A 24,849-nucleotide genomic window follows, 5' to 3' on the forward strand; every position below is an offset into this window, starting at 1 on the left:
GAACTACAAAAGAGCAACAATTTGATTGAAGAAAGTTTCTTTGTTTACGTCATCAAAATATGTTTATCAGGAATAGATAATAACTTTGGATTCACAATTTGGGTAAAAAATTATAAACTCGTCATTGGATTATATAGGGGAAAACTGTGTAAATCTGCTAACATCTAAATTGCATGTTAACTAAATTTGTTGTTTCGTGTTTTATTGTTTAGACAAAGGAACAGTACTCAAAGTCATCAATGTGCCCAAGGAAAGTTGGAAAAACATGGAAGAACTTCTGTTGGAAGAGCTGGAAGTCTTCAAAGTACGGGGAAAAAATTTATCACATATAAACTCTCATCTCGTTAATTGCTCCATATTTTGTAAGTAATTCCACTGATTTCTCAATTTCCTCTTCTCCTCAGGATGCATCGTCTATCGTCGACATGCAGATCTCCTCCAAACGGGTAAGTCCAGTGGTGTCGAACAAGAACCCCTCAAACTTGTGTTGTCTCTAAGGCGTCTTTGTGCTCCATCACGGCAGCAACAACTGTACGTGGGCTCCAACACGGGCATCGCCCAGGTGCCCCTCCACCGTTGCAGCGTGTACGGGAAAGCCTGTGCGGAGTGCTGCCTGGCCCGAGACCCTTACTGCGCCTGGGATGGGACATCCTGCACCCGCTACCTTCCCAACACTAAAAGGTCCTTTTTTAATTCATAAAAAACAACACACGCCAGTGGCATGCATGTTTTGAATATTCTTTATTTATTAAATGAATTGATTTTATTTTACCAGGCGATTCCGGCGCCAGGATGTGAGGAATGGTGATCCCAACACTCTTTGCTCAGGAGGTAACAAACCTAACTTGATCAGAACAATGCAGTCTCCATCACAGGTAATCAAGTAGTGTATTGTCTTTTCCCTTTCGCCGCAGATCACCATCATCACCACATCGCAGAGAAGAAGCTATACGGAGTCGAAGGAAGCAGCACCTTCTTGGAATGCATCCCCAAATCTCTTCAGGCCCGAGTCACCTGGACTTTTCAGAGACAACGAGACAAGCCACGAGAAGAGGTAAGAATGTCAAATTTCATTGAGTCAACGTACAGATGGTGAGAAACTTCTGACTGTTGACTCCGTTTTTCAGTGTGCTTTTAATTGTTATTTCTAATTAGTTCCACATCTTCCTAGTACAAGATAGTGAAATAGAAGAAGGTATTTGAGCTGTTATATTATCCGGTCACTACATTGATCAGGTGAACAATTGCGATTACAAACACACCATGAACCATAGGATAATCGCTCAGGGTTTTTTCTTTTTAATCACATCAAACAATTGGGCCTTTGCTGGACTTGCTCGGAAGAGGAAAAAAAAACACATTATGTCCAATCTGACAAAAAGCAACAAACCACTTCCAGGTAGAAGTCTCAAAAAGGTTGACGATTCAGATCAAGTCTTTTGTTTATAGCAAAAAAAAAAATACATGTGCAAGGAATAGTGAATGAATGAATTCACGAGACCTATTTGACTTTGTCCCTCATCCCATTTCTAGGTGCGTCTGGATGATCGTATCTTGCAGACAGAGAGAGGCCTCCTTATTCGCCGTGTCCTGAGGAGGGACATGGGTGTTTACCAGTGTCACGCAATGGAACACGGCTTCACCCAAACCCTCTTGGGCATCACTTTAGATGTCATCCAGTCCTCGTCGTCTAACCTACCCTCCGAGGCCCCTTCCCGAGCGGAGCCTCGCAGCGGGGGAGGGCCCTTAGTGGCCAACCCGAAGCTTTGGTATCGGGACTTTATGCAGCTGGTGGACCATCCAAACCTGAGCACAGTAGACCAGATTTGCGAGCAGGTTTGGGCCCGCCGGAATCCCGCCGGTGCTATAATGGAGAAAAGGGGTTCCAGTTCAGGGAGGGACTCCATACCACCTGGCCCGTCCGTCCGGCCCACTAATAAGAAGTGGAAGCATCTCCAGGAGCTGAGGAAGGGGAGGAACCGCCGAACCCACGATGCAAAGCAGATCCCTCGGGCGCCACGGAGCGCGGGGGAGTAACACCAACAAGAAGAACAAGTGGGCTTGGAAGAACTGATACAAGTAGAAGTTTAGAAAGGGACTGAGACAGCTTTTGGAGGAGTTTACACATGCAGACACACACATACACATGAATGCGCACACAAACACACACAACACGCACACACACACTGCGCCTCCTTCATTGTGTATATTTATCTGTGGAGTTCCTTGCATGTGTTCATTCATCCTGCACGATGCCATCACAATGTGCCATTATTGTAGTTGAGTGTAAACCACACCCATTTGATAGCTACTGTATAAATCAATGTACACTCGTTTCTCAGTACTTTTACTATGACGGACAGCGGGCCACATTGTTGGCCTATGACCTCGGGACAAACTCCATGTTATTAGAATCTATTAGTGAACTCTGTGCCACTAAAGGATCCCGGAAGCCTTCGGGATGAACGCACATCCTTCTTCACCCCTAAAGACATGACAAGAGGTGGAGAGCGACGGTGGACATGACAGATTGGGAGACACAACTGGAATATACTTCTACAACTGGAAACACACAAGTGCATGCGGAAAGATGGACTACTTCATGTGATGGTCTCACGAGACTCTTTCAGCTTTTCCTTTTGTTTTGTCACACTGCATAATGACATTATTAGATTGGGGTACGCGCAGTAGCAAGGGACACACTGGCACAAAATGAAAAACATCTGTCACATGTGTCCAGTTGTTAATGATGTGACACCACTACAGAGTTTGACACGAGCGGGAAAAATCACTGGGTTTTGAACAAGTTTGTTGTTTATTTTACTTCTAAAAGAGTAAGTATAAGGGCCACACTAGGGTGAATAAAACTGCCAAGTCTGCCTCGCATTTGAGAGGTACTACTTGGTTTGATTATCTGGTCCAGCCCCTTGTGCCACTTTGCGTGTTTCTGACTACTTGTGGCGTAAAGTTGTCACAAACCTTTTGGGATTTACGATTATTCCAGTGATTACTCGGAGAGCCTCCCCCACATCAACAGTCCTCATCATATTGCTGCTATATGTCCACCATATTTGTAGTTTACTCATTACTTTACTCCATTAGGATTTGCCCTTTTTGATGTGGCCCTTCTACTCTTCATTAAGCGTATGCTACCTGGGCAAAGGTACACGTGGTTGTTACATCTAGGAGGTGAAAATTGAGAAAAAATGAAGGTTTTTTTTTTTTTTTTTTTTTTTTTTTTTTGTAGAAATTAAAACTCCCACTCCTCTGTTGATGAAGTCCAAAGTCACTGCTATCGGATCCCGGAGAAAGATGAGGTTGCTCCTCCACACCAAACGGATCCATGCATGACAGTCTTCCATTAAGACGGAATCATACAATTTTCCAAAATGGGAACAATTAGCATTAATATTCACAGGAATTAGTGTTGTGTCTCAATATGTTTTGTCAAAATAGTGTATGACCTTAGTAACAACTTTGGGAACCTCACTTTAATTTGATCTTATTTTTTTTTTTTTATTATTATTCTCAAGACTCCCAAGATGACAACTCATAGTTGTGGGCTATAGTACATTATACACATTAACGTTATTATTATTATTATATTTATGAGTGTGACTATAATTTTATTTTTAATTTTTATTCTAAGCGGTACTTTGTGGCCTCTGTTTTTCAAATGTTGTTGCATATGTTGATTGTGATTAATTAAAAAAAGTTGCAAATCATATTTGAAATCAGTGTATCTGACTTTGGCATCTCCCAACCTTGGAACGCTGTAGTTGGCACTTCTCATTTCTTCTGTCGAACCTCGGAGGTCCTCGACCTTTGCAACTATGACGTTCATGTAGCACAGTGTTTCCCAACCAGTGTGCCGTGAGAGATGTTCAGCTTTGCAGTGGGAAATTGTCCAACATTAAATACCGAGCGCATTGTAAACAGGATCGCCAAACCACAGGTCAGTTAGCGCAAGGCCTGGTCAGCCACTTGCTAATCGTGCATGCATGGCAAATCGGAGAATCTTGAGATTTCATGTTGTGGCATCGGCACATGTTCAGTTTATGTGTGTTTTGCTGTTAGTGTTGGCTCGTGAGTAAACAATTCGTTCAATAGAACGAGTCGTGATTTGCATTTCCTGTTCACCAACTGAACGGATCTGTGAGTGAACGAATCCTAACTTTCCCGTTCGTGAACAAGTCAATGGGTGAACTGCCTTTCCGTGCATCAAGGATCAGTCAGTGAACGTGTTGCGTCTCCTGGCGTGAACTATGTAAACCAGAATGTAGATTTACGATTTGCCAAGGAAAGAAAGAACCACTCAGTGAAACACCACTTCTTTTATGCGCGTTTTCTCAAAGCTAACGGCTAACTTTAGTGCATGACAGAATGCTTCGTTATGCAACAAAGGGGAGATTATGCTTCTCTTTGGGTAATCTTGATTTTGTAACACTTATAGTAGTTTTTAAATAACGTGTATGCATATATACGCCTAAATATTGTTATCCAATGTATCTACTGCAATTTCACATTGGATTGCTGGTTTGAAATGTACTTTTAATATTATTATTATTTTTTTTAATAAACATTTATGTTAAAACTTGTTTGGTGTTTTATTCCTTGTTTTATATTCGCCAATTAAAATATAAAAATCTGACATTTGGTTAACTGCTTTATATGACAATATGTGTAGGTACACCTCATGGACACGTCAATAGGTACACTACACGAGGTAAAAAAATAAAAAAAAAAGACTAAATTAACAAAGGGTTAATTGCACAATAAAAGCACATAAGGGTGAATCTCCCACCTGGGATCGACCCAAGTTCTTATCAAGCAAGAGCCCATGTCAGTAACCAGTCGGGTATGTCAGTAACCAGTCGGCTATTTCAACCGAGCAACTTATGGTCGTCTGCACTGTTTTGTACTAGTGATGTGCATTCCAGTTATTGTAAGGGAACTACACGAGGTGAATCCTGGAAAACATGTTGGAATGCGGCCCTGAGGACTAGAGCTTGACATCTGTGACCTTTGACCATGATATTTCCCTAATAAAGTGGCCTGTTATTAGGTACACTTGAAAATGGCGGTGTACCTAATGGAGTGTCCGTCTGATTCCCTCGTTAAGTGCACCTGCGTGAAAAGTTTTAGCTCCTGTGGAACGTGAAAGTGACCAAAAACTTTTCACACAGGTGCGCTTAACGAGGGTCACTTGGAAAACATGTTGGAACTCGGCCCCGAGGACTAGAGCTTGTCACCTGTGACCTTTGACCATGATATTTCCCTAATAAAGTGGCCTGTTATTAGGTACACTTGAAAATGGCGGTGTACCTAATGGAGTGTCCGTGTGATTCCCTCGTTAAGCGCACCTGCGTGAAAAGTTTTAGCTCCTGCGGAACGTGAAAGTGACCAAAAACTTTTTACACAGGTGCGCTTAACGAGGGTCACTTGGAAAACATGTTGGAACTCGGCCCCGAGGACTAGAGCTTGACACCTGTGACCTTTGACCATGATATTTCCCTAATAAAGTGGCCTGTTATTAGGTACACTTGAAAATAGCGGTGTACCTAATGGAGTGTCCAAGTGACGTCTCAGCTCAAACAGCCAATCAGGAGGTGGGGGTGAGGGCGGGTGTGGCACTTTTCACGTTCACGTAAGCTTTTTCCCTATTGGCGTGTGATGCAAATCACTAGTACAAAGCAGTGCGTGTTGAAACAGCCGACTGGTTAGTAACATGGGCTTCTGCTCTGTAAGATCTTGGTTCGATCCCGGGTGCAAGATAATGCTTGACTGTGTGTTTATTGTGCAATTAACCATTTACTTATTATTATTATTTTTCTACCTCGTGTAGTGTACCTATTGGTGTCCATGAGGTGTTCCTACACATATTGTCATATAAAGCAGTTAACCAAATGCCTGATTTTTATGTTTTAATTGGCGAATAAAAAAACAAGGAATAAAACACCAGACAAGTTTTAACATAAATGTTTATTTGAGAATAATAAATTAATTAAAAGTAAATTTCAAACCAGCAATCTAATGTGAAATTGCAGTATATTGTATAACAATATTTAGGCGTATATATGCATACACGTTATTTAAAAACTACTACAAGTATTATAAAATCAAGATTACCCAAAGAGAAGCATAATCTCCCCGTTGCTGCATAATGGCGCATCCCTTCATGCAATAAAGTTAGCCGTTAGCTTGGAGAAAACATGCATAAAAGAAGTGGTGTTTCACTGAGTGGTTCTTTCTTTCCTTGGCAAATCGCAAATCTACATTCTGGCTTACACAGCTCACGCCAGGAGACGCAACACATTCACTCACTGACTGATCCGTTGATGCACGGGAAGGCAGTTCAGCCATTAACTCGTTCGTGAACGGGAAGTTACGTCATTAAATTCTTCGTTTTGATTTACGACGATTCGTTGAACGATTCGTTTGAATCTTTTGAATGGACTGATTCAGTTCACTTAAAAGAACTGGAATGCACATCACTCGTTGCCGTGTGCTTTTACTAACAGTGACACTATGACGGTTGTGGTGCGTTTTTGGTCCGATGGAAATCAGAGTATGTAGTTCAACCGGAGAACCTGGATTGTTCATTTTTCACCAACGTAAAATACACAGTCAAGTCGAGACACCTCGACTGTGATAGCCACTCAGCCGCTGTCAGAACAGCAGAGCGTCTTTAAAAGTGACTTTGTTCTTAATGTCGCAATATTTTATAGAGCTAGTCTAAAACAGTAAACAAAGCCATATTGATTATTTTGGATTTTGATCACAATCACTTTCAATAGTTCATTCACTGTCTAAAACATTTTTTCAAAAACTGTCACTTTCATTTACAAAAGAAATACAATTTAAAGAATATTTAGTATTTATTTTTATTCAATTATTCGACTCTCCATATAACAATATAACTTTACGTCTTTTGTTGTAATATAACTGATTTTAATATAGAAGCTGGTGTAACACTTAACAGATTTTTGTTGGTGATTTTTACAATGAAAAGGTGTGCCGTGAATGAAATTTTTTTGGGAAACACTGAGGTATAGCATAACCGAGGCGCAAGGGAACCATCTACCATATGTTGTCCCACACTGCTCTCCAGTGGCCGTTGTGTGCTGGATCAGGAGAGCGCCAGTATTTTCACACACCCCTAAAAGTCAAATATGAACATTTATGAAGTCTTCTTCTTTTTTCAATTTATAAAATAATTATTTTCACTAAGAGTTATGGAATATGGGTTTTAGTCTTCTTCTTCTACTTATTTTTCTTCATACTATTATTATATTATTATATATATTATTATTATTATAATTATTATTATGTAATAATAACAATAATAATAATTATTATTATTATTATTAGTAGTAGTAGTAGTAGCAGTAGTAGTAGGAGTAGTAGTAGTAGTAGGAGGAGGAGTAGTAGTAGTAATTTTTTAGGGTTTTTGAAACCCTAAAAAATTACTACAAGTTAATATTTCAAAATCTGGTTTAGGTTCTAAACTAAGGTTAGAGTTCAAACTTGGGTTAGGGCTCCAAAGTAGGGTTTGAAACTGGGGGTTAGGGTTTCAAACTAGTGTTAGGGTTTCAAAGTAGGGTTTGAAACTAGGGGTTAGGGTTTCAAACTAGTGTTAGGGTTTTAAAGTAGGGTTTGAAACTAGGAGTTAAGGTTTCAAACTAGAGATCTGGGTTTCAATGAATAATAAATCAATCATCTAATTAAAATTTGCAGTCAACTAACATGACAGTAGTGATTTATTTTCATGCACGAGACACACTTAATTGGGTTCTGGAAATACATAACATTGTCATAATTGTAGAAAGTACTTTCTTTTGTTTTTCCAGTCAAGGTTTTTACAGTGTCTTATTCTTTCAAACTGTGTGCGTGGCATTGTAATTGCAGCACCGTTTCAAGAAGTAGGAAGAAAACTGACGAGCTTCTGGCAAAGTCAAACTGTCAAAATGAAGAACAAAAAGAAGATTAAAGTGAGCAGCACATGGAAGTAGAGATATACAGTTCTCCCTATTGTTGGGTGGCCAGGCCGATGGGTTTGTCTAATGAATAAAGTGTATTGCGACTGAAAGGGATGTCAACAAGTACAGCTGAGATGTCGTAAAAGCTGTGACACGCAAATAACTGTGTCCTTGTTTCTGTTTCCTTGCAGATGAGAAGAACTGAACACAAATCAAATCTATTTTGCTTCCTTTCCCATGTGATTTATGTCTCATATTTATTATTTTCCTTTAAGCAATCTATTGCTCCACTTTCACTCTTTTCTTTCATTTGTACTGGTTTAGCTCAAGATTTGTGTCAACATTTCTTAACTTGTTGTTAATCATAGTTGTGACCACAAGGTGTTCGGTGCCAGCCTTGAAACCAGTGGTGGACACTGGACACGAGAGGTAAATATGTGTGGATTCTTCCTGGGAAAGGTGAGAGGAGTGCTCCAGGTCTATTGGTTTGAATTATCATCCTGGAAAGAATTTCTCGTCACGGCCAACTCAATAGGGTGTTTGCTTTGGTGGCCTGATGTGGACCAAAATGGATGGCTGGGAAGTGTGAGTTAAAATATGACCTTAGAAATGTGCTCCCAGATACTGCATATTTTATTTCATCAAGACTATTTTACAGATGTAGCTTGATCCCAGATCATTGACAAGACTGAAGCGAAACTGATCCATTTGACCTCAAGAAAAATAGTCCCTGATAAATAGGCGCCTTCCAATGAAGTAAAATGTCTCTTAAGAGTCTCCCCTTTGCTCAGCTTTCCCCCATTGGTCGATTAATCATCATTAGTCAATGTGGAGCCTGTTAATCTGTGACCTGCTCCCTGAGGGTTGGCTTGGCATTCCTAAATCTTAGACAGTCAAACAAAAAACGCTACACTGCTTAATTGATTTCCTCCCACAGCCTTGAGTTTGTAGCGAATGAAACCATAGCACAGTGGAACCCACCCTTACATGGGCAGTCCAGTCAGGAAAGCCTTATCTGAAGATATCTATAGAATCGGTGCAGTCCAGTTTGTTGTAATTCACTGTTAAGAGAGCAGCCTTGGGACGTAGCGCTTAATCATATCATTAATCAGTCAGGAGTTGGACAAAAGCCCCAAGTTGTCCCTGTATCTTAACTCTTCATCTTATAAAGACATTTTCGAAGATTTTCTGCTTCTAGCTTGGTGGGAACAATCTAGTAGAATGAATTTTTTGGTTGCAGCATTATTTCAGTGCCCCAGTGCACAAAGAAAGGTCCATAAAGGCGTGCAGTGTGAAAAGGTTGATTTTTACTGTACAAATGGTATTGCAAAAACAATAAGTACGGTGCTACATTGAAATATGTCTGCAATTTGGGTTTTTCAATTTGGTGATTCCATCCACATTATCAATGAATCTGTCTCTTTATGCAAGTAATAAGAATTAAAATCTTTATTGTCATTCAACAGTGTCCAACAACATTGTGGCTTTTAAGGTAACATTTTGGAACATTGACAAACAGTGTGCTTGCGCGTATTACGCTACACAAATTTCAAATAAAGTTTATTGAGCCAGTCCCGCCTAATAAGTGAACAGAAAATCATAGATAGCATATAAGTACGGCATGCTTAAAAAGCAAGTAAACCCTCAAATAGCACTTACATAGAAAACAGTAAAAGCTCACTATAGTTGATTCACTCATATAAAATCATCACTGTTTGTTTTTGATTCAACAAAGTAATGCTCATGTTGGACAGTTAGCAAGCCATTAAGAGAAAATGGGCTAAAAACGCAGTAAATTGTATTTTCATTTTGTGTAATTTTTTAACAAAATCGTGGATGATCTCAACTTTTTTTCCCCCACTAATACCACATCTAACAGCGTACAGTAACTCTTTGAACATACACAAATACTGTGCTAACTAAATGCACACTAGCAGTTCTTACAACAATATGCATTTAACAATTCTCAAGCATGTGTTCACAAATTACAGACGGCTCAAGCATGCTTCTATCTTGTAACACCAAACGATTAGGGACAGCAAATTTGTGGTAGTTGCATTCTATTATATACACTGTATCAATTTTTACATGACCACAAATAATTGTGAAAAGTGACCACAAAGGCTTGTTTTTGTTTATGCTTTGTTTTGTTAACAGTATAGTCGTGTGTATGTTCACACACTTAATTGGACATTTTCTCTCTTCACCATTTGGACCTTTTCCAGGCTTTTGATTGGCTAAAAGGCCTGACTACCCTTCAGCACCACCTGTTGCATTGTAATGCACAAGCCTGCAAAAGCATTTTATAGGACAGTCATTTTTTTCAATTGATGAAGATAGATATTTTTGAAAGGTTGCTAGGGTTAAAAAAATAACAACAACACTATTCTGTTCTTTTAAAAATAACAAACTTCAAAAGCTCTACTAGCTAAAGACTGTAATCAAAGGAGGGGGGAAAAAAAACAAATAAACCATCAGTAATGTTGGGCTGTTGCTTTAGGTTCAAGGGGTATAATTTAACAACTGCCACACAATTATGCCACATTTTTAACTGAAACGTTTTTTTGCAGTTAGGCTCATTTCATAACACCACATATGATCTTTCACCATCCTCCTCTCTAGGAGCCTTTTTTTTCCCCCCCAATGGACTAATATTTGCAGAGAAAACACCTTAATTGGAGTCTAATAGTGAGCCTCACCATCCCCTAGACAAGAAAAATAAACATTCGCGTGCCAAACGTGCTTTAGTGCGCTTGTACGTTGGTGAAAAAAATTATACGCCTTAAAATGAAAAATTGTATGAATGACAGAAATTTCAAATACATCATGCTTATATTATTATTTTGCCATTTCCACTTGGAGTCTTTTAGTTATACAATAAAATGAGAGGGCTTCCAGATTGGCGTATTTTCCATATATACACATTGACACATATGTAAGTTGTAACTATCGCAATGAAAGCATGTGAGGGGCGCTACACTCGACATTTCTGATGATGTCATGTCTACTTGTCCATGAGAGAAACAACACATATAAATATTTCTGTTAATCATCAACATTCCGGAAACGTTTTCAACAAAATGGAATTATTATGACAATCTCTAATGTTGACTGAAAACAATTAAGATCATTCCACAATTGACATTTTAAAGGTTTGTTTAATCCATGGATTTAAAAATAACTAATGGAAAGCAAGACAATGTAGACTATTATTTATCATTTGATTAGTTTTGGATACTTGTCCTGTCATCAAAGTGTTTAGCTTATGTCACACTCCTCCCACCTTGCGTACCATACTGAACCAAACAAGCTGGACAAAATTTTTTCCATTATGAAGTGAATTACTTCCAGCCTTAGTAAATGGATTAGTGAAGGATTTCCAGTTCTAGCGCCTCCCGTTGAATGGCAAGTTCAGTGCTAAGCAGCGAAAACAAAGCAAAGTGCTCATAATCTGTTGAACCATCAACATGTCGTTTCTGTGTAGCTTTCAGTCTTAGCTAGCTGAGCTAATGATGTCAGTGTTTGGGGGTTAACCTAAACACAAATTGGACTACAAAGTGAAGATGTGGAGTGCTGAAATGGGTCTGATGTTGGTCAGTTAACAAAAGCCATGTACAAAAAAAAAAGGGGTTTGTCCATCATTAACTTCTGATGCGAGCTAAGTTTGAAGTCCTTAGTTTTGTTACAGACATCATCAAAGTATGTATATTTGAAACATTGTCACATGTCTCCATCTCATCATTAGGTTGAGGCCAGGTCCTTCCTGCAGACAACTTGTCCAATCTATATTTGGGGAGTGATAAGCAGAACAAGCATCTATCACTCTACCATCTACCTTCTTGCAAACTGAGCTCCAACTAAGCTGGTCCCCCTGTCCCCAATTGTCTTTATTTTCTCCTTTAGTTCCCCTTCTTCTGTTTTCTCCATTACTCCTTCCGTGCACTAAGATCCCGCGGCGTCCGGTTCCGCTCACCAGAACTCTTGCTGCGGGCCTTCCTGGCGCTCTCCTGGGCCTGCCGATACTTCTCCACCATGCTCTTGTGCTTCCTCCTCAGCTTCTCGTTACACCACATCCTTTCGCAGTACTCCTCCACGTGGGGCAGGTTGGACGGGCCGATCGTCTGCATGATATCCTTGAACCACATACGCGACTGGCCGATCGGACTCAACCTGTTGTACGAGCTACAAGGCATCCAGTTCTTGTAGCCTCCAGTTGATCTGTCTTTGAGTAGCTCAGACAGGCCAGTGTTGTCCCGTACCATCAACTCATCCAAGGTGTCGCCCTGGAGGACTTCCAGGGTGAGTCGGGCGAGGGTCTGGGTGAAGCCATGCTCTCTGGAGCGGCAGATATAGATGCCCGCATCCTGGCTGAGGAGGCGACGGAAGAGGAGGCCCTGCTCTGTGGACATGACCCGATCGTCCATCTTGACCTGAGTATGGCAGAGAGATCATCAGTCGGGATGTATTCTTGCACTATTTTGGGTTTGTTTCCCGTAACCTCATTGATTAACTTTTCAGGCCCTGTTCTTGACGATCATTGGCTGGTCTTCACATACAATCACATGCCATTTTTCTGATGATAAGCAACAGATAAAGAGGGTGCGAGCAAAATGTGCAATAAAATTTCAATGCATGCCAGACCAAACTGGAATCTACCAATAAATCTGTTAACATTCCCTTTCTTTATTCTCCCAGCCTCCATATCTCACTCTTGTGGTTCTATTCTTTCATACCTCATCGTTCTCTGTTGTACCTCCGTATGTATCGCAAGCGCATATTCAATACTAGTCCTACAGTGCCAACACAAATACAGCAGCCTTGTCAGCGGCCCAGTGTTTATTTGAAACTGAGAGGGGTGCTAATGCCTCATACGGTTGACTGAGTCGGTCATTTTGAATGATCACTGTGGGTGTGACCATATCATGTTCTAAGCAATGCCTCATGTGCCACCACCTTTGTAGTGAATTTAACTCTTCATGGCATATGGTCAATAGTCTCAAATAAGACATTGTTTATTAAAAGAGAATTGTGCTTTTAAATATAATTGCTCTCTTTCACCCGCGTGTCAAAACATTGCTGAATGAGTTAAGCACGTGGCGACATTGCACACCCATCTCGGATTTAAAGGCAACCGCGTGCCAGAAATTACATGGCCCCCCAAATCTTTGCTACCCTCTTGGGCCTCTTCCTTCCTGCCATCATATGAGATTAACTAGAAGGACTGACATTTACCTCCCCGGCAAAGCAGGCTGAAATGGTGTGTATAAGCATCTCGATTCCTCAATTTGCAATAGTGGGACAATTTATTCCCTCGGAAGCCTGAAGAAATCCTTTCCTCAAAGAGATTCAAAGCAATGCCAATTCAGGAAATGGCCAATTGTTTGTGGTTTATAGCTCGGATGATTGAGGACCGCATATGTTTTCCGATGGCTAGGCAGTAAACAGCACCCTGTAAAATTCATCTCACCTCTTCCTTGCGGTCATCACGCTGAACCAACCAGATGACAGAAGCTTGCGGGGAGCGAGGAACACATTCCAGAAAAGTGCTGTTGTTCTCAGCGCCGTACACCACTCGATCCTCCATCTCCTCTAGGTCCTCTGATACCAAGCATAAATAGTTGCAAATGTTGTTAAAGAAAGAATATGGGAGCCCAGATCAAGTGTTGACAAAGTCAAAGTTGCATTTACCACTAAAATTCTGGTCTAAACACTGCAGCACCGGGTTTCCGTGTCTGATGTCCTGCCTTCGGAAGCGACGTTTATTGTTGGGGACGTATCGAGCGCAGGACGAGCCATCCCAGGCACAGTAAGGGTCTCTGGCCAGGCAGCACTCGGCGCAAGCCTTGCCGTACGTCTCACAGCGATGAAGCTTCACCAGAGCCACGCCAGCTGGGGAGCCCACATAGAGGGCTTGCTGATGAGCAGAGAAAGGGAGGTTTCAAGGTTGGGGATGATTTGACCACGGGATTAGTTCTGAAATCCATTCTGAGAGGTTTCCAAATAAATTCAATATTAAGAGAGGATGTGATGAAACACAGATGTGAACTTACTCTTTTGACTGATATGTCCATTGACGTAATTGAAGTTGGCACCTGCAATGATGACATGAATGCTTCAGCGTGAGGTAAGTAAAGCTTACAGTGCATTTTATTAAGAACCGATTTGGCTTTATAGAGCGATAAGAACTAAGACTAATTGAAATGAAACACACTTTGAAAACTTGAAGCTCCTCCAATGTAACCTCTTCTGTTTCCAGACTATTTCCTCCATGAAGGGCGATGACCTTTAACACCGTACCGATGTCTTAAAAAGAAACAAACACATCAGTTAAGTTCTGGGCTTCATTTTTCATTTATTCAATCAATAAAATATTTCTGACCAGCTGGAAAACACATTTTACCCGTGCTGATGAACATGACGTCATACTGCCCGTCCTCCGCCTCAACACGGTCCACCACGATGTGTTTGAGCCTGTAAGGAACGTTTGCCTTGGCGAGCACAGGTTGGCGTAAGGCGGGTTGTACCGGCCGCCACATCAGCGGATGGCTTCGGGCAAACTGGAGCACATAGTCGGGGAAGTCTTTGGTGCTGCCAAACTCCCTGCCGGGCTGGTTGGTGATTTTACTGGGACACTGAACAAACACATGAAAAGGCACAATGAATCTAACAAACCTTACATTGTGGTTTAATGATTTTGAGTCGGTGGTCTGTTTTACATTTCTCTGTTAGATAAAAGTATTTCCATGCCTCCGTGCCAATGGCGCTCATCCGTGTGCGCCAGGCACAAAAGCTTGGGTGTGGTTACAAAATCTTAAAGAAGACTCAAACCAGTTGGAATCGCTATGTAATTTAATACTCGCCTGATCTAACAGCATTCTTTATTCAATACTGACAATGAATGTGAGCGTTTGTCTGGCCCCGATGTGCTGTGATTGACTGGCGGTCAGTCCAAGTTCAACAGTAGTCTTCCTTTTTCCTTAAATCAGCACCGATCAGTGCTAGTAGTCTTGACCCAGGATTGAAAATAAATGGATAAATGATTGTATGAAGTCTCCATGTGTGCAAACAAAAGACAGTTTGTCAGCAAAAAACATAAGGGCCTTTTTTAACAGCCGTCATTGCTGACATTCCATTGGCTTATTCCTTGGCAAAGCTCTAAAACGTACTCTTCTCCTCCATTTGATTTTTTTTTTTTGCGGCTTGAGGCTGTGGCACGTCCATCATATCTTATTCAGCCGTCAAAAGCCAGCAGCAATGAAAAACAGACGGCCCACATTTCGTTTTGTATTCATTCCAGAAAACTTTGATTAACCTGTTTATCTTGGATGTATTAGCGTATTTCAGTGAACACACTGTGGTGCACAGACAACTTTGATTCAACAGAAGGTTAGCGTTAAACTTCATTATTCTCCAATTATGTCAAACTGAACAGCTTTTTTTCTGTCATGGCTAATAATTCTAGAGCACTTTTAATAAATATTAATCTTATTTTTTTCCATTTACCTCGATCAGAAAATGGCACCAATTAACTGAAATGTACTTCTCATTCATCATTTTGTGGATTTTTTCTTGAACTTTATATTAAAGATTTGTAACTCCACTTCACTATAACCTCCTTGTTTTCCTACATTTGACCTCGTTTTGATATTGTCTGAGACAATCTTATCTTAAATTATTAATTCACTAATTGTCTACTGCTTAACTTGTTAAGGGTCACTGGTGAGCTGACCCAGCAAATTTTGGCTAAGGGGTGAGATACACATTGAATCAGCAGGTACCTATCGAGAAAAAACATTTGGCCATGCACCTGTGGACAATCTACAGTGAAGCAGTCATGCATGTTTTTGGAATGTGGGACACAAGAAAGGGAGGGGATTCAAATAGAGGACCTTGTAGCTGTGAAGCCATCATGCTCTCACTAAAGTGAATACTATTTTAGTTTGACAAATGCGTTCTTATTCAAAAGAAGCAACCCCACTGTAACACTGAAAAATCTGACTTTCTGTATTATGACAATAGTAAGCTTTGCTTGATTGGCTAAAGGCCAAATTGTCAAATGTGGCTCTGGTGCAATTTCACAGGATTTTTGTGTACAACTGAGCTTCCCCTCTTCAACTCTTTAGTCCTTCGACACTTTGTTAATCTGAAAAGTGAATCCACTGGGGTATCTGCAGCTGTGTTTTATAATTCATAGTCCTTCAATGTAGAACCAGTTCCAACTCACTTGGCAAATGAGGTGGAACATGTGCCATGTGATTACGAGTAGGTGTGTTTATGTGTTGGAGTTGAAATTACAATGATGTAGTTGACAGAGTGTACAACGTGATCACAGCTGCAACAATATAATTTTACTTTACCAATATCAAACTTTTCTACACCTCATTTGCACTGTTGTATAACCACCCGACACCAAGTCAGCACTTCTCACTTCACTACAGCGGCTCTCATATGTACAACCGATATGCTTACACAAGAGCTAAACGTAACATGTCAATTGCTAAATGTGTCGAGAGTAACAGTTCCAGTAAATTTGCAGAAGGAAAATGATTATTGCAGCAATTATTCAATACTTAATTACACACCCAGGCTTCCAACACTAATCGCTTCTTGTATTTACATTCTTTAGTGAAGGTGGGACATGCAGGTGCTCAAGTGGGTCAAACAAAACTGAGCCATTTCATTTATTCTATCATCTAGAAAGAAGCAAATTTGGCATGTTTTGTTATCACTTTTATTCAAAACAATGTGACTTGAGCTACTTACCACGCCTGGTCTGGGATAAGGGACACGGCCTTCGTAGGCACCCCACTGGTAATCTGGACCTTCTTTATGAGCAAATGGTCCGTTAAAGGCCTCTCTGATGTCAGCCATGCGATAAACGCACACAGCAAAACCCTGGAATACATTACTGGCGAGGATAGGCGGAGAAACTGAGTCAGAGAAAAATGTTTACTCTTAGCGTAGAAAACACAAACTTGAAAGGTTTTAGTAACCGTAATGTACCTGATAGTGCTAAAGATTGCATAAATATCTGGGTTCCTCTCATCCTTGGTCCTTAGCAAGAAAACATCCTCTGTTTGAGTTGAAAGAAAGGTACAAAGTTAAGGATGGATTCAATTAGGTTGTTCAGTTTGTCGGTCGGTCAGTTGTTAGGTTAAGTTTGTCTGACCCAGTTGGTTGAAGTGCGTATCGATGCCATGAGGTCCCGGTACAGAGCAAACCAGTCTGGCTTTGATAAACGTGCTCCACTTATTCACCAGCACCCTCTGACCTCCAACGTCATTCTGCCATGAACAACAAAACAGACACAAAAGATATGAAATGATAAAACACAATTGAATTTGTGACACTCCAACAGTTTTACAGGGAGAAAAGACTTCATGAACCCTGACAAGACTCAACTAGTCAAGATCAGAGAGCAAGTTATTACTGTCATTACAACAGCGGGCTAGAGTTTTCCACTCGTTTAATATCAAGAAGAGTGCAGGCATGTGATGATCACCACGCTGCAGGTACATGGTCATTTCCTTGGATCTAAGTCGGCATAAAAAGCAATGGCTGCCATAGGAGCAGAAGACCGTCAGTGAGGAAAAGATGCGAGACTTGGAATTCAAAGCAGACACGGTGTATCAGAATTTAGCTCCTATGCTGCAGTGTAAATGCTTTTAAATCCAATTTGAAGTCTTTTAGAGCATTTCTATGGACTCAAAGGGTTACGTCTTTCTTCTTGCCCAGTCTCCAAGGTATTGCGGTCACTGTGTGAGTATATTTTCATTTATTCTGGTTTGCATACCGATATATTTGTGTGCGCTGCACGTAGCTTGAAAGAATGTAAAAGATCACGCAGAGCGTATTGAGATTGTGGATGTGAAACGTCACAGCTGTGTGTACTTTGGAAGGAGAACGGCTTCATTTTGTTGTAAATATTTTAAAGGTTTTTATATTCCTTTAGGGAAATGTCAACATCTGAAAGCTCACAAGCAGGTTTGGGGTTCTCTCTAGAGTTCTCTTGATCATCGTGTGTCTGTTTCTATGGCTGTGCTCTTGCATGAGCGTGAAACTACACGATATATCACAAGGGAGGTTTTGGCTAACATTTGAAATTTGAGGCCCATAAGGGATCGACCAGGAAAAAAAAAAAAAAGGAGAGATCTTGGCTTGGAGTTTACAATTCAAAAATCACTTCCTTTGCAGATGTTGAGTTCCTAAGGGCTCGATGTATCAGGCTTCATACACCTGACCACCGGGTCTTCTTTACTTTACCCTGATTCCGCAAGGCAGATGGTCGATTTCGAAAAATTTATGTGGGAAAGAGTCGACAAAAACAAATTCCTGTTTAAAAAAAAAAAATTGGGTCAATTTTGTACAAGGCAACACAGAAATATAAAGTGAGAAAAGTGTATTCTTCTATACTGCTTCATCCAGGCCATAGTGGATGTGGTGAGGAGAGGCAGACTGCGATGGTACGGACATGTAGTGAGGAAGGACGAGAACGACTGGGTGAAGAAAGTTATGTCGTATAACGTAGAGGGAACAAGACCCAGTGGCCGACCTAAAAAGACCTGGCAGACGACCGTGTCAGCCGACATGAAGGCACTCGGCATCAACCACGAGATGGCCATGGACCGTTCCCGGTGGAAGAAAGCCATATCAAGAACCCAGTCCAACCCAGCGGCGCCTGGAAAACGGACTTTAAACCGATGATGATGATGAATGAATGAATGCTATTCCCTGTTGCCTTGGACTGTCTGTCCAGGCTCACTATCGCCCCTTCTTTGAGGCAAAAGTACTGGCCGCCTCAAGGCCCGTATTTTCCCGCTGACTGCAAGTACGCACTGTTTGCACGCGCTCAGTACAGTGTGTGAGTGGTGCACACTCTCACACACACGCACGCCCTGAGAGGCACTACCTGTCACTGCCTCGGCCTCCATGATTCTCGTCTCCCGTTGTTATTTGAACAAGAAATACAGCTATTTTGACTATGAAAATGATCCAAATGTATAGGAAACACACCAAAATTACATTAAAAGCATAGACCACAGGACAGATATTATATTATGTTTTATTATATTATTCATTTTTTAACAACTTATGGTGACAGCTGAGGAAAAAACCATGTTGAGCCCTTTACAGCCCCTGGTGGCAAGGTGAGGCACTGCCTCACCTGCCTCCTATGAGTGCACGTGCCTGCAGTCCACCATCAGTGACTATACTTCATGTGTGTTTTGTAGTAAAAGTACTCACCGCACACACTCGTCCAACACGTGTGTGAATGGCCTCCTCTCTGTCTCCGGCTTCGGTGGCCTTCTCGGTGAAGAAGAAATACACTTTGTCATCGTCTCTGTCATCGTTGTCTGGAATGAGGTGCGCTGCCACAAACTTGGGGTCTTTAGAAAGGGTTAAAAACAAGAAGATGGTTGTTAAAATGACGGCCATGAAAGTGGGGGTGTAAATTTTAGGGATGCACCATCACTACTATGTTTCTTTGAGATTTGTGAAAATAAATAGGACTACTAAAATTACAAGTAATAAACCCTGTTAGCCTTTACAAAGGAGGTTATATTCTACGGGTATTCAACAGGAGGTGTAAAAACGAGTTATTTCTTCTTGCTCCAAATTAGTTTCAAGTAAATTTGTCCACCAACAAATGAAATATTAATTTAACAATGAAGGAAATAACTAATATTTGTATAATGTGTACTGCATTTACCGTAATATTTTGTCCAATTGTTTGTTTGTGGATGGCTTGCAGGATTTTGGATTCTTCTTTCATATATTGAATGATCAAACTCCAGAACTATTTTTCCATTAATCATTTATAATCTATGTAGCTGAGAAATTAAACAAAATGAAAACTAAAATGTCTATCAAGTGCAGTATAATCAGATTGTTCATTGTAATTGGACGTGTTTACTCATTTATTTCACAGTCAGGGATGTCATACATTTTTGTCGGAGGCCACAAATACAGTTCAGGTTTTCTTTGAATGGCCAATATGACTGTGTTCGCGTGAATGCCCCAAAAATATAAGCCTCATATTATCACACTAAATTGATGAATAATATGTTTTGAAATCAGAAGCCATTAAAAAAAAATTAAATTAATTTTCTGTTCTTTTGAGTAGTATGGAAATAATGCTGGCAACATCTCAAGGATAATAAAGGTAAAGAAAAATTGCATTTTTTTTTTTTTAGAATCATGAAGGACATGATTTCCCTTGGCGGCCCACATAAAATAAACAAGAGGGCCAAATCTGACCCCTGGGCCTTGGCTTTAACACCAGTACCCAAGATGATGAATTTTTAAGTCTTGTTGGAAGCCTGAGGTTTGCCTCGCTGCAATAAGACAGACTGATAAAACATTACCATGAAGGATTTTATGGTCAGTCTCAGTCCTCATGGTGGAGCGACCTCCCATACTTCTGAAGATCACAGAGTCTCTTCCTAAGAAATCTGCTGTCAGTCCTGTAAATAACTCCCCACCTACACAGAGGGGGAAGGAGGGGAGCACGTGAAACCAAAGCAAAAAAGTCAGTCGAGAGGAAGAAGTCTACTGCAATAAGGAAATTGTTGATGACACTAAACATTGTGGTCTAGGCTTATGACATAGAGCCATGGAAGGAAAAAGGAAACTCAGCAGATCCGATACTCAAAATCCCGCCCTATAGCATACTTTTTGGAGTGCATCCTCTACTGAGACCTAGAGCCAGACTCACTTTACACAACCCTTGGGGGGAAAAAGAAATAAAATACAGAAAATATCCTAAGCAGTCATGTCCAGAGGATTGGAAGCGTTTAGCAACACAGCGTGAGAAACAGCTCTGTTTGTGGGTCATCACATCACCAGAAAATGAAAATCCAGAAGTGAAAACAAAATGGCCTTAGAAACTCCTTCAGTTTGCTCGACAGTCAATTACAAATTCTTTCCGTGACAAATTCTATTTAAAAACTTTTGAGGAAAAATGGCCTAAATGAAAACCTTTCAATGTTTAAGGTACAATGGTAGCCTACAATATTTCAAATCTGACATAAAAGTGTAGATTCGCAGGAATTGCAATCTTGTCAGGAGCTTTTCTTTGTTTTTGAAATTGTATTTAAAAGATTAGGGAATGATTACAGAGGCAAAGGTGTAAGGCTTCTCTTGCACTGTAAAGAGATCATTTTCAAAACTTTAAAATTGGACCCATGTTCTTAGCACAGCTCAGCTCAAGAAAAAGTACACTATGAATTTGTCAGCTAAATGCAAACAGACTACCAAGGATTGGAAGTTGGCCCGCCAGAGGCCAACAGGTTGATGCTTGGATTTCTAAAAGACATATGGGTCAAAGGCTACTGATTGGAGAATCATACTGGGGCTGAGGAAAAAAAACAACAACGAGGGATTACCCTCCAGAGAAATCTACTACCTGGGCTTAATTTACAAAGCAGAATCCCGACTACAAGTAATACAGGGCCAAAAAGATTAATCAAATTTTATATAATCAAGCATATAACTACAGACAACATTGCCCTATTAAATCTCAGACAACCTGGAAATGTGTTTATCTGTCTTCGCCCACATGCAGCTCAAAGAGAAGACAGACTCACCATACTCACAAATGTAAAAGGATCCCAGACTGCAAGAGCATGTCCAATGCACTTAAGTGCTGAGTAAGCTTTCCTCCACCACTCGCACTAAAAAAAACTACATCTTTGTGTAACATTCTCCAAAGGTTCTAACAAATAAATGGTTATTTTCTTACTCATTCATAGAAAATATGAGAATGCTAACACTGCACTTCCTTTTGGTGCTACTATTTAAGAAACCTATTCACACCACTTCCTGTATAATACTACTTAGCGGACTGACGATAACTTTAGGATCAGGGCAGGCTTTCCCATCATGCTTTTTTTTAATGTGTTATTTTGTAAGACAAAGAGCCACTCTTCCCCCAAACAAACACACGTGACCTTTGTTTCCGTCAGTCAACAGCGAAACACTGACGAACTGAGAAGGTCATTCAGTACTGACCCGGTTAGCGACAATTTCGGTGACGGACTAAAACCTGTTTCTGTCAGAGCTGTGTCCGTCGGTTTATCTAAGTTTTCTGTGAGTCATCATTTGCCAGCAAAACGAGAGTCTATCGCTGACGGACTGATGGGCCTTCTATCAGTACTACTACACATATAGTACAATGGTCCGCCTGTATTGGTCATTTGTAAGAAAGAACATGAACATACCACTGAATGTGCTAGCAAAAGGAAGGCTGGGGTCATGTGGGACCCTGCCTCGTCCATTCTCCACATTTTTAGGGTCCATGGTGAAGACATGCTGCGGGAGATACAAACACAAAGTTGAATTGGTCAGTTCTGATTTGTACTTAGTATATCATGACACATTATGCACTACACATATGTATAGTGTACAGTAGGTTTTATTTAGCAAAACTCAATGGCTAGCTTATTGTTGTCCATGGAAACAAAGCCGTTGATCAGACTTAACCTCTTGAGAACAATATATTCCTCTTCCTTTGTGTTCCTATGTGCACACAAACAGACTTTTATTTGTATCCACTCTTTTGGGTATTTCTGCCCCTCCTCTGAACTCTTGTCTTTCTGTCTGAGAATGAAGATGCCGTCTGAGAAATAAGGAAGTGTGGGATCCGTGGAGCAGCCAGAGTTCAGATAAGTTTCCCACCCATTTCCCAATGAAGATTCGCCCTGAGCTCAACTTTTTACTGAGGAGTGAACAAGGTCATAGAAGAAGAAAATAAATAAATACAGCCCCAACCAAAAAAAACAGTTGATAATGTATGTAAAAGACGATTGCGTCAGGCCCATTAATATTCTGTCAATATGCTTTTTTTTGGATCTACTAAATATGTCCATGATGTTTGTTGTCTATTAAGTTTCTAGCATTATAACTTAACCATGACTGAAAAAGCTGTATATTTCTAAAATATTCATCATTTAAGATGCTACACTTTCTTTAGATGCACAAGAAGTTATTCCACAGTACGATGTCATACAAAGCATCAAACTGCTCATATTTTTGGGGGCTTGCAGTTAGAAGTAGAGCGTAATTAGTTGTACATGACAACAATGCTACTTGACGTTACCTAGATTTTTTTGGGGAAGAATTTGGAAAATAGGTACAGTAAAACCTTGAAGGTCAAACACAATGCATTCCAGAATATAAATTGATTTCCCAATTTGAAAACATTTTCTATGAATGGAAATAACAAACACAAATCCATTTTACGGGTCAGACCGTCACATTACAAAACCTCAATGATGAAAGATGACGACAAGATGCAGTCCGTTGTATTTAAATTCAAATATTTTTCACAGGCGTGTAAATTACTCTTAACCACTGTTAAAGTGTTAAAGCTTGTGACTTTGCCATGTGTATGGTAAAGCTGGAATCTTTCTGTTTACTTCATATCATATAGCATCCTGTCCTTCTTGCCTCATGGTTTTCTTACCACCCAAAATAGTCACAAAGCAAAACAATCCTTTGATGCTAATGCATGCTGAAGGTTAAACCCCTTATGTTTTGTGCATCTTTGGTAGCACGTCTTCCTCAATAGATTTGGTCAAATTCCAAACTGTCATCGACATTGTTGTCTGTGCTGCCTGTGCGTCACTTATTTTGAGTCCAATGCATTCATGTCCCCCAAGAAGGATGGTGAAAGGATATAGGAGCAGCCCTCATGTTTGATACAAGGCCACGTTATTAATTGAGGTGTCCTCCAAATGAACTGTGAGCGTCTCGCCCTCCGTTTATTGAACAGACAATGGACTATTGTGAAGGGAAGGGTGAGTCTTCTACACTGAAGAGTAATCACAGGGCGCATGATGACATTCAAGTCTGCTTTATAAGAATAATGGGAAATGTACCCATTCAAACACATTTAGTTTATACGGGGAACAGCCCTCAGATTCAAGCTACATTCACTGTCGGCTGCACCATTGTTGGGTGACAACAGATGATGTCATCTTGGCAAAGTTTGAGTACACTGCATTTGCCCTCTTGTTGCAGCATTACATATCACGTTTCCTAAGTCGGTGGTGCTTACTTCAGTTTTCTGGAATGCATCATATAGCCACATTTCTACCAATTTAGTCCATCACGGTACGACTTTGAAGAACAAATCGTGATCTGGCTTGTGTTTACGGCGCAAATTGTGGAGGTGGAATGGTGGCAGCTGCGGCAACTATGTAAATAATGTGACATCACTACGTAGCAACGCAGTGGAACGTGTGAATGAATGAGTTCAACAAAAAGATCAGAAAGTAAACAAAGGGTGCCAATGAAAGACAACAAACATTTGGGGTCTTTCCATTCCCTGTTCCATACCCTATCCATCAAGCATTCAACTGTTTTAGCTCCGCCCCCAATTAACTTGCATGGTTTTTGACAAGTGAGAGGAATTTGGCGCACACAAAGAAAACCCACACAAGCACGGGGTGACTTAAAAACCCCAACTCCAATTTCTTTTCTCACAAAATCTATTCTCAGGTTCCCCACAAAATTATTAGTGGTGTGTGTGTCAGGGGGGCATTTCATAGCACTGTCATGCAGAGAAATGGTGCAGCTGATTCCGTTTGGGCAAACACCGCCAAGACAAACACTCTCGAGTGCTGACGGGCTAAAAAGCAGTGCTATTTTCTTCTTTGCCAAGCACAGCATATCAGGGACCACCAGTATCATTTAAACAAGTGATTACTGACACACACACACACACAAACACACTTTACGCACATTATGGAGGTAGTCGTCTGTTGCCCTAAAGGGAAACTATGTCAAATACACTACACCTGATTGAAAAAAATTATTTCTGTAAAAGTCAAACATTTGGATTGTATGCATCATGACAGTGACGTTGGGA

At 40.6% G+C, this 24,849-nt stretch overlaps 2 protein-coding genes across 4 annotated transcripts in view; one reads left to right on the plus strand and one right to left on the minus strand.

Annotated features, from left to right (window-relative positions):
• sema3b (sema domain, immunoglobulin domain (Ig), short basic domain, secreted, (semaphorin) 3B) overlaps positions 1-3,725 on the plus strand; it is a 48,599-nt gene extending 44,874 nt beyond the window's left edge. For all 3 annotated transcript variants that reach the window (XM_049753666.2, XM_049753665.2, XM_049753664.2), the window contains exons 13-18: positions 213-304; positions 405-446; positions 524-681; positions 776-831; positions 915-1,054; positions 1,534-3,725. In XM_049753666.2, the coding sequence (XP_049609623.1) occupies positions 213-304; positions 405-446; positions 524-681; positions 776-831; positions 915-1,054; positions 1,534-2,037 (992 nt within the window). In that variant the 3' untranslated portion in view covers positions 2,038-3,725. The remainder of the gene's footprint in view (positions 1-212; positions 305-404; positions 447-523; positions 682-775; positions 832-914; positions 1,055-1,533) is intronic.
• Positions 3,726-9,413: 5,688 nt separating this feature from the next.
• sema3bl (sema domain, immunoglobulin domain (Ig), short basic domain, secreted, (semaphorin) 3bl) overlaps positions 9,414-24,849 on the minus strand; it is a 39,499-nt gene continuing 24,063 nt past the window's right edge. The window contains exons 5-16 of the mRNA XM_049752762.2: positions 22,199-22,289; positions 20,345-20,461; positions 19,224-19,366; positions 17,149-17,263; positions 16,983-17,052; positions 16,743-16,887; positions 14,380-14,611; positions 14,191-14,282; positions 14,030-14,071; positions 13,668-13,893; positions 13,447-13,577; positions 9,414-12,409 (exon numbers count right to left, since the gene is read on the minus strand). Coding sequence (XP_049608719.1) covers positions 11,906-12,409; positions 13,447-13,577; positions 13,668-13,893; positions 14,030-14,071; positions 14,191-14,282; positions 14,380-14,611; positions 16,743-16,887; positions 16,983-17,052; positions 17,149-17,263; positions 19,224-19,366; positions 20,345-20,461; positions 22,199-22,289 — 1,908 coding nt within the window. The 3' untranslated portion in view covers positions 9,414-11,905. The remainder of the gene's footprint in view (positions 12,410-13,446; positions 13,578-13,667; positions 13,894-14,029; positions 14,072-14,190; positions 14,283-14,379; positions 14,612-16,742; positions 16,888-16,982; positions 17,053-17,148; positions 17,264-19,223; positions 19,367-20,344; positions 20,462-22,198; positions 22,290-24,849) is intronic.

The sequence above is a fragment of the Syngnathus scovelli genome, chromosome 2, assembly GCF_024217435.2.
Source record: "Syngnathus scovelli strain Florida chromosome 2, RoL_Ssco_1.2, whole genome shotgun sequence".
Lineage (NCBI taxonomy): Eukaryota > Metazoa > Chordata > Actinopteri > Syngnathiformes > Syngnathidae > Syngnathus > Syngnathus scovelli.